A 14,231-nucleotide genomic window follows, 5' to 3' on the forward strand; every position below is an offset into this window, starting at 1 on the left:
TGTTTTATAAAGTTTCATACAGATGTGAACTGTATTTTGTCGAAACAAGTTTGTTGATTTGGTATGCACTCACGGTTACCACGAAATTTCAGCAAGAACAGCAAAGTGGTGTGAAGATTTTTCTCAACCAAAACGTTAATTCCGCAAGCCGAATATGCACCTAAAATTTTACCGGGGTGTCTGTAAGTAACTGCTTACCCAAATCAAATTTTTATTCATCACGAGTAAGCGGGCATCGCATTATATTTTCTTTTGGGGCTCAAACAGACTTACATGTTTTGACAGAATAAATAAATGCATTTTCAGTAATTTGTTTTACTGATATTCAGTCAAACGACAAAACCATGTATTACTCAATAGCTTTCAGTAAAAACTGTAACTGCAGCAAACTTAGAAAATTTGCAGTGCATGATTTCACACCATTTCACAACCACACCCCCCTCCTGTCAATGGATTTGGTAAAGGGGCCCCGTCTACCATTACGCCTAGGGAGAGGAGGCTTTACCCGCCGCTGTAGCCACGCATAGTTTTTGTTGTAACTTAACCATAACCAGGAAATAGTTTGAGTCGACGTTTGCTCCTCTGTAGGTACTTACGTCGATTACATCCGAGAAGTGCTTTCCATCGATGAGAATGTGGTCGATCTGTGATAATGTCTCCTGCAGTGATCTCCAGGTGTAGCTGAAGTGAGGTGCGTGCTGGAAGAAGGTGTTGCGGATGGTCATATGTTTGGAGGAGGCGAAGTTGACGAGCCAAAACCCGTTGTCGTTCCTCAGCTGGTGGGCCCTGAAATTTCCTATTGTTGGTTTAAATGCCTCCTCCCGACCTGAGCATTAAAATCCCCGATGACAATTTTGACATCGTGTTGTGGGCAGTGGTGGAATTCCTTCTCCAACTGCGTATAAAAGTTGTCTTTATTGAGAGGAACGATTGTGTCTTATCGATAATTGTGTTGTTATAAATTAGTAATAAAGTAAATAATCAAATAATAAGGCAAGTAAGTATTACAAGAACGTAGTGGCTACAAAAACTTATACTCCTCTTTATGAAGCAGTCAGGGTCGGTCTCAACACATGGTACTTGCTTTCGTTTCTCTTGTATAGCCGGTTCAACCTACAACCAAATAATGGCGATAGAGAACCACTTTCAAAACTACCTCACAACGTACTTTTTCCTTTTTCCGTTACTGTACAATTTACGACGATTTACGTTTCGGGTTGCATTGGACCAGACCACTACCGCCGAGTAAGTTATCAAATATTCTATACTACTAGCTGGCCCGACAAACTGAATAATTAAAAAAACTAAAATATTCCATTATTGCTTTGTTACTTGGGATTGTTATATCGTGCCCGTATCCCCTCAGGATCCGATCATCGAGTGTAAACCGCCAGGCACCTCACACCAAGTGTCAAAGTGCCGTATACAACACAACAACAATCCTGCTCATTGTATGGGAGTTAGTGATGGGTAAATTCAACAAAAATCCGGAATCGCTTCCGAATGACTCCGCCAAAATTGGAAGCGGTTCCGGAAGGTAGGTGCAAAACTCCGACCTCTGAGCCGTCTGGAGCCGTTCGGAGCCGTTCGGAACCAGTTGGAGCCAGTTGGAGCCGTCGGAGTAGTTGTAATAGTCGGAAGCATTCTGAAGCGCATTAATTTCCCGATATTAGTGATAATTTTATTGTAAAAAACAGCTTACGAGTAAAAAAAGAGTCTTCTTCATTTATTGATATGTAGTTTTTTTGTGTGTGTGTGTTTTTTTTTCAAAAATAAAGCCAAAAATAATTGTTTGCTCTGTATATATAGGACAAAAATGAATCAAATTAGGAGGTCAAGGAGCAATAGAACTATGACAGGAGGTGGGTTTGATAAAATACGAAACAACGAGGCAGACTAGTGTAATTATGGCAGTTTTGCACGGTTGTTTACATCGACTAACGTGTATGGTTTAGGCCGCACTTGTTTTTTTACCGAATAAAATGATGGCACATGGACAAGACAAAGAATATAACTATCAATCATCCGTCCATCTTTTATGAAAATAAAGATCAATAATAGTTTGATTCATAGTTTTTCCCTATATATATATACGGAGCAAACAATTGTTTTTGACTTTATTGTTTAAAAAAATACAAAAAAAAACTTCAGAGCAATAAATGAAGAAGACTCTTTTTTTACTTGTAAGCTGTTTTTTTTAAATGAAATCATCGCAATTCCACATTTTATAAAATTGTGGTGCCACACTTCGCACATTTTTTGTGTTCCGCACGATTTTTGTGCTCCACACAGTTTCTGTACTCCACACAGTTTCTGTGCTCCGCACAGTTATTGTGTGCTCCGCACAGTTATTGTGTGCTCCGCACAGTTTGTGTGCTCCGCACAGTTATTGTGTGCTCCGCACAGTTTCTGAGCTCCGCACAGTTTCTGAGCTCCGCACAGTTATTGTGCGCGCACAATTACACCGCGCTCTGACACCAATCGAAGAAGACACCACATTTGTTGTGAATTTGATCGGTTCGAGAGGATGTTTGTCTTGTTTGTTCGAGATTTCTGACGGGAAATCCTCCTTCGGCACACGAAGCGTAACCGTAAACCGCGTAAACTGTGCGGAGCACAGAAACTGTGCAGAGTACAGAACCTGTCTAGAGCACAAAAATCGTGCGGAACACACAAACTGTGCAAACTGTGTGGTAGCTGTGCGGAGCATAAAAAGTGTGCAAAGCACACTAACTGTGCGATAACACAGTAACTGTGAAAAATCTGTGCGGGAACACAGCTACTGTGCGACCACACATTAAGTGTGGTGCCACGCACACACAGCACAGTAGACTGTGCGTGGTACCACAGCACCACACAGTGAAAAGTGGTACAGGTGTCCCCCGAGATACGACTGTATTTGGGACCGAAAAAATGTCCCAAAACAAGGCGTAATTCGAAAAAGTCGTGTGTCGAATATCTATGAATATAAAGTTTAAGACCGAAGTTGAAGAGTTGGAATTTATGATATCTTGTATTTTATTTAAAATAATGTTCGATAATGTAATAATTATATTTTAAAAACCGTTCACAATATAGATATTCAAGATAGGGTAGTTGTGGAATCTTTGGGAATGTATGTATAACGGTTATCAGCCCAGATATTCAAAAAAATACATCAATTTCTTGTCAATGACAACTTTTAACTGTCAAAATCAAAATCGTCGTATCTGCGAATCATCGTAACTCGAGGGGGTCGTAACTCGGGGGACGCCTGTACTTGACTCATCACTATTGCTGTATGGTTCGTTTGAAATGTACAAGATACAATCTGTAGTGTTTTGTATCGATGCGCCATTTAATTTCAAAGGCCTCCTAAACTTCGAGTTGGTAGCGTCTCCGAAGTTCCTCCACTATTTCGAGGATATCCCTTTCTGGGAGCCCGCGCAGCACAGCCTTGAACGGGCGGTTTTGTTTCGCATCATGGCTAAAGAATTCCGCTTTTCGCTCATGCAGGTATTTTACTACGCCATCGTATTCAACCCTGGAGCGAGTGATAATGGATGTACCAATGCCGCTGAGTCGGAATTGGGGCGTGAATCCTCGTGACTGAAGCTCCGATCGAAGTTCAGCAACAGGTATTGTTTTAACCACAATTGGTGGAGGCTTCAAAATCGACTCGGAACTCGGATTTACGTTTCGACCTGCCAGCGGTGTGGCAGGTGCGGCGGGTGGGATAGTCGACGGGCCGGCCGATGTTTTTCGAGTACTCAACCGACGAGCGGAGCCTTTCTTTCGATTTACTATGGTAAATTTCTGGGAAATTTCTTCCTGTTCCATGGTGTCGGATGAGCTGGTATCGTTGATGCTATCCTTTTCATTAGTCAACCTTTGTGCCAATGCATCCCCAACGGTAACCAGCACTCAGAGATTCTCTGAATTAGAAGCTGACTTTGAAGCTGAGTTGGCGAAATATTTCAGCACCCGAAGTAACCCGAAGCCGAAGCGAACCCGAACAGAATTCGGCACGAACCTTCGTTTTATTAGCCCCCTCCTCCTTTTTTACCAGATTTTCTTTCTAAAATGATACAGTACGAACCATTATACCAACATGATTCGATTTATTGCATATTTTACTAACATAAATACAAAAAACACAACACATGCACAATAATCACTGCACATAATTCTAAATTAACGCACATACTTTAAGAAACACTTTTTACACTCGCACAGAGAAAAATTAAAATCAGCACAGCACTTTCTGCTCCTCATCGCTGTCGTGCCTAGTTTTTCTTGCTGCACTGTCGGGCCACCATCTCGAACACTACGACTCAGCGACAGGTTTTGTTGTCTCCGTTCGCCGTGAAACACATGTTGAACATGGGATGTTGTTTGATGATTTGAATTACTTTTACTTACCTCATTTAAGATAAATCTCAATTTTTTACGGAATTTATCCGCTTACCACCATGAGCTGAAACACCACACAAGCATCAACCTCACTGGCCTGAAAGTAAAGCTTACTGCGTGAATGTGTATATGCGCTTCTACCAAGCCAACCGCGCCGTACTGCGTGTGTAGCCAAGAGCGTGTGTGTGTATATTTGCACCACTGGACACAGCCAACAGAAGCCAACAATTTCTTTCCGTCACCCACTTTCACGATTGTTGATGATGCCAACACGTAGGCGTTGATGAACAGCGCATGCACCTGTATCTTTGAAGACGATAAGCATTGGTTGAATTATTACATTGAAGCACATATGAGATCAAGAAACTTACCTCAACAAGTTAGCTAGGATAAATCATTCCACAATGGAAGAAGAAGCAGCACTGCGCAAAACGTAAATAAGGAAAGTAGGGGACACAAGAAATCGCACATCCTTCCACAACGAAAGTTCTGGCCAGACTGAGGATGCCTAACACCCGGATGAGTGTGATAGCAGAACAAATCATGGTAGATCGAGAAAGATGGATAGACTCGGTGTAGCGCAATCCGCTGGTAGATGCATGTGTGTGTGTGACCAACGAAAGACTTCAGACCCCGCTCCTCGCGTTTTTCATCCATAATTTTTCGTCACACGCACACACCTCTACACGCGCGGCGGTTTGCTATCCAAAATCTAGAGAGAGAAGACAGGGCATCTCGCTTTGGCACACAGAAAAATCTCTGAACAATTTCGGCTCTGCTACTTGGGAGATAGAAAAAGCGGAAGGTCAATATAAAATCTTCGGCTTTTGACCGTTGGGTACCCATCGAAGGCTCAAACCGAACTGACGATATGCCTAATTTGCCTTAATTAGCCTGCAGTAATGCCTAATTTGCTTATTATATGTGTTTCGGGTGTTTTCACTAAGTGTCTCATTTTTATTTTATATGAACGGTGTGGCCTTCTGGTTATCTTGTTATGGTACGATCTGATTTGCTGAGTGTGTTATAATGATTGTGTTGCAATGGTGTGATTTGGCTTTCCGAAGTGTGTTACAATGTGTCTATAGCTGATAGTGTGTATTATAATAAGCTCTGTGTGGCAGCTCTGCTGAGCCTTACTTTTACCTAAAATATATCATTTCACGTAGGCAAATTTGTCAAGAAGCTCGTCGAGCTACTCGTCCCTTGGTCCGCCTCCTACCCTTCGCCTGAGCGCGCTGTTGAAGGTTTGGATGTGTTAGTGCGCCAGACGGCCTATCGCTTTCAGCCGTCGTCCGTGCTTTTTCCCTCCATAGCTCTATCTCTTTCTCGCGTGGTGTCAATGCTCATGAGTTGCTGTGGCGCTTAAAAACCGTTAACACACATTGCGGCGATGAAGTTCAATTTTCACAAATCGAGCCAAAAAAGCGCAATGAGTTCAATCGCTGCATTGTAAAAATGACTACGGAATCGCTAGCTCACGCTGTAGGGTTTGCTGTGCAACGCGCAGAACCCTACTTCAAAGAAGCTCACGCAACATAGGTGACCATGGCCGTGCTTAGGAAAGCTTAAACCAAATTGCATAATTTTATGTGACACTATGCTTTTCCTTTCGTATGTTTTAGATTACACAGATAGGCTGAGGCGTCTACGCAAGGGTGTGAGTGTTCGTGTATCTGCAAAACTATCGCCGAATGTATGCTCTTCCGGAATGTTCTGATCCATCGGTCAATGAAAGGAATGTGTTGATGACGGTGTTTTTTTTTACTGTGGAGGTGCATCCTTCCCCCTGCCTGCAGCGAATGCATCGCGCAGGAGACAGTGTGGCAGTATGCAAGTTGCCCGTTGGATAAAAGCGGTCCCGCGGCACTGCCATCATTCCGCACTAGTGATGGGCAAAACGGCTCCGGCTCCGACCAGCTCCAGACAATTTTCCGGCACCAACGGCTCCGGAGCCGGCTCCGCACCGACAGCTCCGGACACGGCTTCGCTCCGACGGCTACGCACCAACAGCTCCGGAGCCGGCTCCAGAGCCGGTTTTAACACAAAGGACCAAAATAACTTTTTCAATGAAGTTTCAATAGAGGAAATCCGTAAATAGCGGAGTACTTCATGTTTAAAAGAATTTATCAAAAAAAAAAACATCTGTAGCATATCTACTACACACAACTTATTATAATACACACTATCAGCTATAGACACATTGTAACACACTTTAGAAAGCCAAACCACACCATTGTAACACATTCATTTTAACACATTCAGCAAATCAGATCATACCATAGCACCGCAACCGGAAGAGTTCAGGCCGTCCATTCAAACAAATAACAGACGTGACACACTTATCAAAAACAACCGAAACGGGCAACATAAGCAATTCAAGCGTTACTGCGGTAAAGTGGACAATCAGAGAACGCATAGCAACTTATTGCTAAAAGCGCAGTGTAAGCAAAGATCGACGAACGCACCTGTTCTTTGGCTAGAACAGTTTATACTTTCCAGAACCTTCGTAAAAACATAGACACCTCACTCCAATATAATGTATAAATTGCACCTCATATCAATAACCTTTAATTAGGACAAAAACACATTCCAAAACCAAATGTACGAAACTTATTGAGTATAAATAAAACCAATTCCGACCGTGGCAAGTCAGATTCGTTCGGACTGCCAAGATAGGACGTTACGCTTCCTAAAAACTTCGTGTATCAACTTATTTCAAGAGTTTAGTTATGTCCCCCTACCCAAGGGAAGGCTTCTAAACTCCAACATTTCCAGTAAGGGAAACTCCTTCCGGGTTTCCATGATCGCCTGGACGATCAAATCAGTCCGCTTCGAATAGTTCGTTCCACCTCAGCTCATGTCAGTAAAGACTGACTCCCCGCAAAAACGGTGCACGACGGCCCCGCGTACGTTCGATCACATTACACATCGATTAGTTTTGAATATTGTTAAGAAAGACGAGACTAACGAATGCTACACAACATCATGTATGTCAATACTGCAATCATATCGTATGTTAGCTTCCACACGTGCGAGAATATATATTCATTTTTTTATTACGCTATCATACAATGATGTCTCTATTGAACCGTTAGTGCGGAGCCGTTGGTCCGGAGCCGTTGTTTCGTCGCCGGCTCTGGAACGGTGGGCCCGATGCCGGCTCCGCAGCCATTGGAACGGAGCCGTGAGTGCAGAGCCGTTAGTCCGGAGCCGGCTACGGAGCCGTTGGTGCGGAGCCGGCTCCGGTGCCTTTGGTGCGGAGCCGGCTCCGGAGCCGTCGGAGCGGAGCCGGCTCCGGAGCCGTTGGTGCCGAGCCGTTGGTGCGGAGCCGGCTCCGGAGCCGTTGGTGCGGAGCCGGCTCCGGAGCCGTTGGTGCGGAGCCGGCTCTGGAGCCGTTGGTGCGGAGCCGGCTCCGGAACCGTCGGAGCGGAGCCGGCTCCGGAGCCGTCGAAGCGGAGCCGGCTCCGGGAAAAAGTTGGAGCCGGCTCCGGAGCCGTTAGTCCGGAGCCGGCTCCGGAGCTGTTGGTGCGCTCCGAAACGCCCATTCGCTCGGCGTCATGATAACGACTCCATGCCAACAAGCCGCCAGATTCTGGACGGACAGATGCAGCACCATACGCGCCCTGTAATAAACAAAACCAGAATCCTCTTTTGAATGGATTCAATTCCAAATGTAGTTTCCTCTGCGGCCCCTAGCTGAATTGGAAAGATATGTACAGGTGTCCCCCGAGATGCGACTGTATTTGGGACCGACAAAATGTTTCAAAGCAAGGCGTAAGTCGAAATAGTCGTACGTCGAATATCTGTGAATATAAAGTTTATAACTGAAATTGAAGAGTCGGAATCTATGAAATCGTATATTTTATTTATGATAAAATGGTGGAGTTATGGAATCTGAGGAAATATGTTTGTAACGGTTATCTGCGCAGAAATTTAAAAAAATAAATCAATTTCGTCTCAATAACAACTTTTAACTGTCAAAATCAAAATCGTCGTATCTGCGAATCGTCGTAACTCAAGAGTACGACCCTCTCAAGAGTACGAGGGTATGACTACAAAGTTGATGCATTTTCGATCTCGCTACCTGAGGGATAACACAACCATTGTATTGGCACCACCATCTTTGCGACCTGTTGGATATATTTAGCTCTGCTGTTGGATATTTTAAAAAGGCACACGATTGAAGCAAACGTGTATGAGATATGTAGTACAGGTGTAGTACAGGTGATATGTAGTAGATGTACGCATTACGATCAAACAGTTATGGGGTTTCCGCACGCACGCACACATGCTTGTACGGGCAGACGCGAGCACGCACCCCCCCCCCCCCAAACACCCTCCCCTCCCTCAGCATGATCCATGACGGCTACCTTATCGGACGAATTGCTGGTTCAGCTATTATGTAGCGCATCCTCATCCAAGACACAGAGCGGGGTGGGGGATCGCGACATGATAGAGTGGACTTTCAGAGTCACTTTCTCCGCGCTGTGTGTGTGTCGAGACCCGAAAACTCGAGACAGATTTCTGCACATTCAAAAATTTTCTTTTATCTTAGTTTATTTGTAGTGTATTTCATTAGTTTACTACACCGTGCTATATTATACTTAGAAGGTCGTAGAAGGATCAAAAATGTTAAAATATGAAAAATAGATTAGTGTTAGACAATCTCCTACGCTTGTTTGAAATTGGCTTATTAACCCTCGATTGGCACGGGTTTAGAAGCCAGTTTCAAACAACACAAATAAAAAATGCTAACTCCTCTACCAATCAAAACACACAACCGCGCAATACACCACTAATATATATATATATATATACCAACGTATACACAACACACAATCAGCTGATGGTGGAAGGCACGGGTTGAAGCACAAGTAAGGCAAGGCATGGTGAAGGAGGGAGAGGAAGACGAGGTTAAATGTGGGCTCCAATATTTTGAATTTTTTGCTCCGCCTCCTGAAATAGTTTGTCCATTTAAAAGTTTTAAGTTTTAAAGTTTTAATTATGTTTATTGCGGAATTTGTGCAGCCACCAATACACGATCTCGCCTTCGCCTATTTTCCACCGTTTCTTCCTGCTTGTACTTCACCCTCGCCTGGAAATCGCAATTGTTTCATTATCTTTGCTAGAAGGGGTTGTTTCTAGTATTTCCTCCCTCTCTCACGCTGCGTGTCTGAAACGCGTTCATCCTATTCGCTTTTTTATCTATCTCTTTCGGATTTTAGGTAGATTTTCAAGTATAAGTATTTTCTTATTGATAAGCTAGCTAGATAAGTAGTAATGACTTGAAAAATAATAAGAGAATGATAATCATGTATTTTCATTAATTGTCATCCTTGCAGCGTGCTAAATTATGGAATGGAATATTATTTGGAAAATGAAGAAGACTTGCCTGTATCATTTCCGGATAGTCAGATATTGTTGAGACTTTTAGAAGATAAAGAAAAGGTAAAACCACGCTACACAGAGTGTCCCATGATTTATTGGTTGGTTCTCTTAATTTTTTGGGCTCGTCTCACGATTTCTCGATAGATTTTTAATATCGTAATTTTAATCCAATATCGAAACACACGGAAATATTGGATCAATCAAAAATGTTCGGTAAACAACCAAAAAACCTTGAAAAACCTGGGAAAAGAATAATAAGTAAAACAAAGCAAAAGTAATGAATTAAACAATTTATTTTTTCATTTTTTTAATAGGTATCTCACATTTTTCGAACAGCTCGTATACAAGGTTTGGATACTTTTGAGGGATTGCTGCTTTTTGGAAAAGAATGCTGCTATATTGTTGATGGATTCACTATGCTTTGTAATCAAGAAATACATGATATCGATTCTTTGCCGAAGGGGAGTTTCGATCCTATATTACCGAGCACGACATCTGGAAGCTGCCAAACGTAAGTAACAAAGTTTACATGATTTCTATACATATATTTCATTTAATAAGATAATAGTTACGGCCCTGATTTCAGCGTTACGTCACTGAAATTTGGTTGTTGTAGAATCTTCGGAATATTTATCAAAATTATAGTTTTCACACTTTTAAGCTGGCTTGGGAAATGCTGTTTAACACTTTCATTACCTTACTTACCCGGAAAAAGCTGTCCATTACATGTAATCTTCTTTTAAAACTCAGATTTGATAGTTTTTGCTATGTATATATATATGTGTATAAATATCATATTAGTTTGTCTGTCTATAGTTAGTATATATATATATATATATATATATATATATATATATAGATTAAGGGGCGCTACAAAAGTGGTCCCTAATTTTTTTTTTTTACGTTTTTGGTAGAATTCGATTTATTTTTTTCTTTTAAGCCGCGGAACGGTGAGTTCGGGAGAGACGCGAAAATTAGTGTTGTTCGTTCGAGAGTTGCCGGAGAAGAAGTGTGTGTTGGGTAAGCCGGACGGATATGCTCGTGTCGGTGTTGAAACGTTTAGGACGAGAGAGAACGTGTATGGAGCAAGCCACCGTTTTTATAGCTGCGGTGCAGCATGCTACCACTGTTTGTCCTGCTCTAGCTTTATGTGCAGTCCCTGCCTAACTAGCCCGTTAAACATTTTCTGTCGGTAGTTCTAGGTGTGCGCACCAGATGGCGCTCTGATCGCTACAGGATTCCCCTCCTAGAGCGGTGTTACTGGTATCGTAGAGGAAGGCGAGTTTCCGTTGAGCCCTGGTAACACCGGTCGATACGATCGATTCCATATGTCGTGGGATAGGTGGAGGTGGGGTGCAGCTGGCGGTCGACGTAGCTGCAGGTAGCGACGGTGCATGCGAAATCAATTAAGTGCACTTTCGGGCTTTCGGCGTCCAGGTCGGTGTCGACGGCGGAGACATCGAAGTCTTGTTTTGCCGGCTCGTCAACGGTTGTTCGGGCGCTGGCAGTTGGGACATCGGAGTTATGTGCGCGTCCGGTCATCGGCGGGCGATCGAGTGACGGTGTCACGAGGCCGATATTGTCGTGGTCGTTCGTTGCTTGGGTTGGTTTCAGGCGGTTGACGGAGATTAGTGTAGCTGTCCGTTACAAAGATCTGAAACTACTTCGAACATTTGTGTAAGTGCTTAGTATGAAGCGTGATACGTTTGTTGCGGCAACGGTCGAATGATATGTTGCTATGGGCGAGCAACTGTTCCAATCGGTCAAAGTGCCAGACGGTGTCCTGTAGGAACGTTGAAACAAGTGTCGATACGTTTCGGTTTGATATCGTTCGGGTCAGCAGGTAAGCAGATTGGTGCTGGTCGGTAGCGGTTACCCTGGCTGAGCGAAAAAGTGCTCGATGATGTCTGGGCAAGTGGATCGGCAGGAAAGCAGACGAATCCTGTTCCCCCTTACGGTCCTGCCAAACGAATCGTAGTGTCATCGGTTGGGCGAAGGATCTCGCTTTAGGGTTTGAGTAGCGGTCGATGTGGGGATTCTGCTTCGAGGTCGGCATACGTAGCGTGTAGCGTTTTCGGTCGGGCCGCTGTGCGGCAGATTCGGTATCGATTCGATTAATCGCTTAGGTGTCGGCATCGGTAGCGACGAAGAAACGTGGCAAGGCGATCATTTTCCGTTGATACTAATCGTCGAGAGTTTTCGATGGTTCGTGGTGAAGAAGTCGATTGCGTACTGCCTCGTTGCGGTCCATGGTGGCACGAGCAAAGAGACTGGCAGTTAACGCCTCCTGACCGAATAGGTAGTGGTCGGTAGGTTGTTCGAAAGCTAATAGAAAGCTTGGGTGCCTGGCGCGGACTGGAAGGTAGTCGTCTTCGGCGGTCCGGATGCGAGGTCGGTTATCGGTCGGTTGCGAGGTACCGCATGGTCGGCGGTCGGCGGCGGTTTCCCATTGACGTTGGGGTCATTTTTTATCGCTGCAGAATGTTCGCAGTTAGTCGTAAAAGGGTGGATCTTACCTTAATAGCACGATGATGATGACGTATGATCGTTGTCGTGGTGACGGCGTGCGTAGTGGTGTCTTCGCGGGGCCTGCTGTCAGCGGCCCTCCCGGTCGGGTAGATCCACGCGAACACGATGATGGCGGCAGCGGCTCTCTCGTCTATGGTGTTAAGCCGTGATGATGACGCAAATACTCCTGGTTGTCTCCACGTTCATGCACAGGTAGAGGTGAGAACGATGAAGTGCGTCGGTTCGCATGATGGTGTGCGTCGTCCTTTTCGCGAGCAGCAAATGGTGTCTTCTCCCTTACGGCGGAATTGTGTAGACAAAATGGCGGCGTCGTTTTTCTTGTCGGCTGGATCCAAGCGGGTTCGCCTTCGAGCGAAATAATTGTGCTGGCGGCGATGTGTCACTACTGCTACGGCTGGGTAATTTGCGTGCGCAACTCGACGTAGGTGTCCTCCTTCTTGATCGCACCCGTAGATGGAAGCGCACACAAACGGAAAGTTCCCAGTAGCACTAGGTGTAGCAACAGCTTGCGAGACGGTTATCGGCGTCGTGGAGACCACCAGCGGAGATTGTCGTCGATCCGCTTCCAGGAATTGCGTCGATTGCGTCAGCCGTCGAAAGAAGGATGGAATTTTTCTGCTGCGCCGATGATGGTGTGTGTGCGCTTGTCGCGCTTCGAGGCGGCGCGCGTGTGCGGGTGGTTCTTTTGTTTCGCTGAATGCAGGAACGCTCCGTGTAGCTACGGGCGCACTAACACGGCGTTGCTGCGTTTTTTCGTCGGCCCTCACTCAACGTCCTGTGAATGATGAAAGGGCGCTCGTTGCACACTTTACAGGGAAAGGGGGGAGGAGGCCAGCTGCGTTGCCGGTACCTCTAACGCTGGTAGCACTCCCGGTCGTAGGCACACACACACGCGTTGTCTTCTCTGCGTCGATCTCTGCTGCCGGTGGCACGTTTTAACACGTTCAACGCGGTACAAGTTTGCGATGCGTAGTACACACACACACTCACGTACGAATTCGCGGCGTCGGTTGCGGATCACGTCGGGGTCACCAGTTTTAGGGGCGCCACAAAAGTGGTCCCTAATTTTTTATTTTTTTTACGTTTTTGGTAGAATTCGATTTATTTTTTCTTTTAAGCCGCGGAACGGTGAGTTCGGGAGAGACGCGAAAATTAGTGTTGTTCGTTCGAGAGTTGCCGGAGAAGAAGATGTATTGGTTAAGCCGGACGGATAGGCTCGTGTCGGTGTTGAAACGTTTAGGACGAGAGAGAACGTGTATGGAACAAGCCACCGTTTTTATAGCTGCGGTGCAGCATGCTACCACTGTTTGTCCTGCTCTAGCTTTATGTGCAGTCCCTGCCTAACTAGCCCGTTAAACATTTTCTGTCGGTAGTTCTAGGTGTGCGCACCAGATGGCGCTTTGGTCGCTATATATATATATATATATATATATATATATATATATATATATATATATATATATATATATATATATATATATATATATATATATATATATATATATATATATATATATATATATATATATATATATATATATATATATATATATATATATATATATATATATATATATATATATATATATATATATATATATATATATATATATATATATATATATTTATATATATATATATATATATATATATATATATATATATATATATATATATATATATATATATATATATATATATATGTACATTTATTATTCGTCTTTTTATTCAAAAGATTAAATGTTACTCCAATGAGTTCTAAACTAAAACTAAACTCTCACATTAATTCTACCTCAGTTGGCGGTGTATGTTTGTGGGAGCTGTCTGCGTCCGGCTGGTGTCCGATGTCGCGCGACCGTGCTGTCTGCGTTGTCGGCCCGGCTGGTGTCCGATGATGCGCGCCCGATTCTGAAATACTG

At 44.0% G+C, this 14,231-nt stretch overlaps 1 protein-coding gene across 4 annotated transcripts in view; it reads left to right on the forward strand.

Moving 5' to 3' along the window:
• The window catches only part of LOC120900094 (WD repeat and FYVE domain-containing protein 3-like), a 323,997-nt gene that overhangs the window by 80,080 nt on the left and 229,686 nt on the right, over positions 1 to 14,231 (forward strand). For all 4 annotated transcript variants that reach the window (XM_040306684.1, XM_040306681.1, XM_040306683.1 and 1 more), the window contains 2 exons: positions 9,738 to 9,843; positions 10,098 to 10,294. In XM_040306684.1, the coding sequence (XP_040162618.1) occupies positions 9,738 to 9,843; positions 10,098 to 10,294 (303 nt within the window). The remainder of the gene's footprint in view (positions 1 to 9,737; positions 9,844 to 10,097; positions 10,295 to 14,231) is intronic.

This window comes from Anopheles arabiensis, chromosome 3, assembly GCF_016920715.1.
Source record: "Anopheles arabiensis isolate DONGOLA chromosome 3, AaraD3, whole genome shotgun sequence".
In the NCBI taxonomy this organism is placed as follows: domain Eukaryota; kingdom Metazoa; phylum Arthropoda; class Insecta; order Diptera; family Culicidae; genus Anopheles; species Anopheles arabiensis.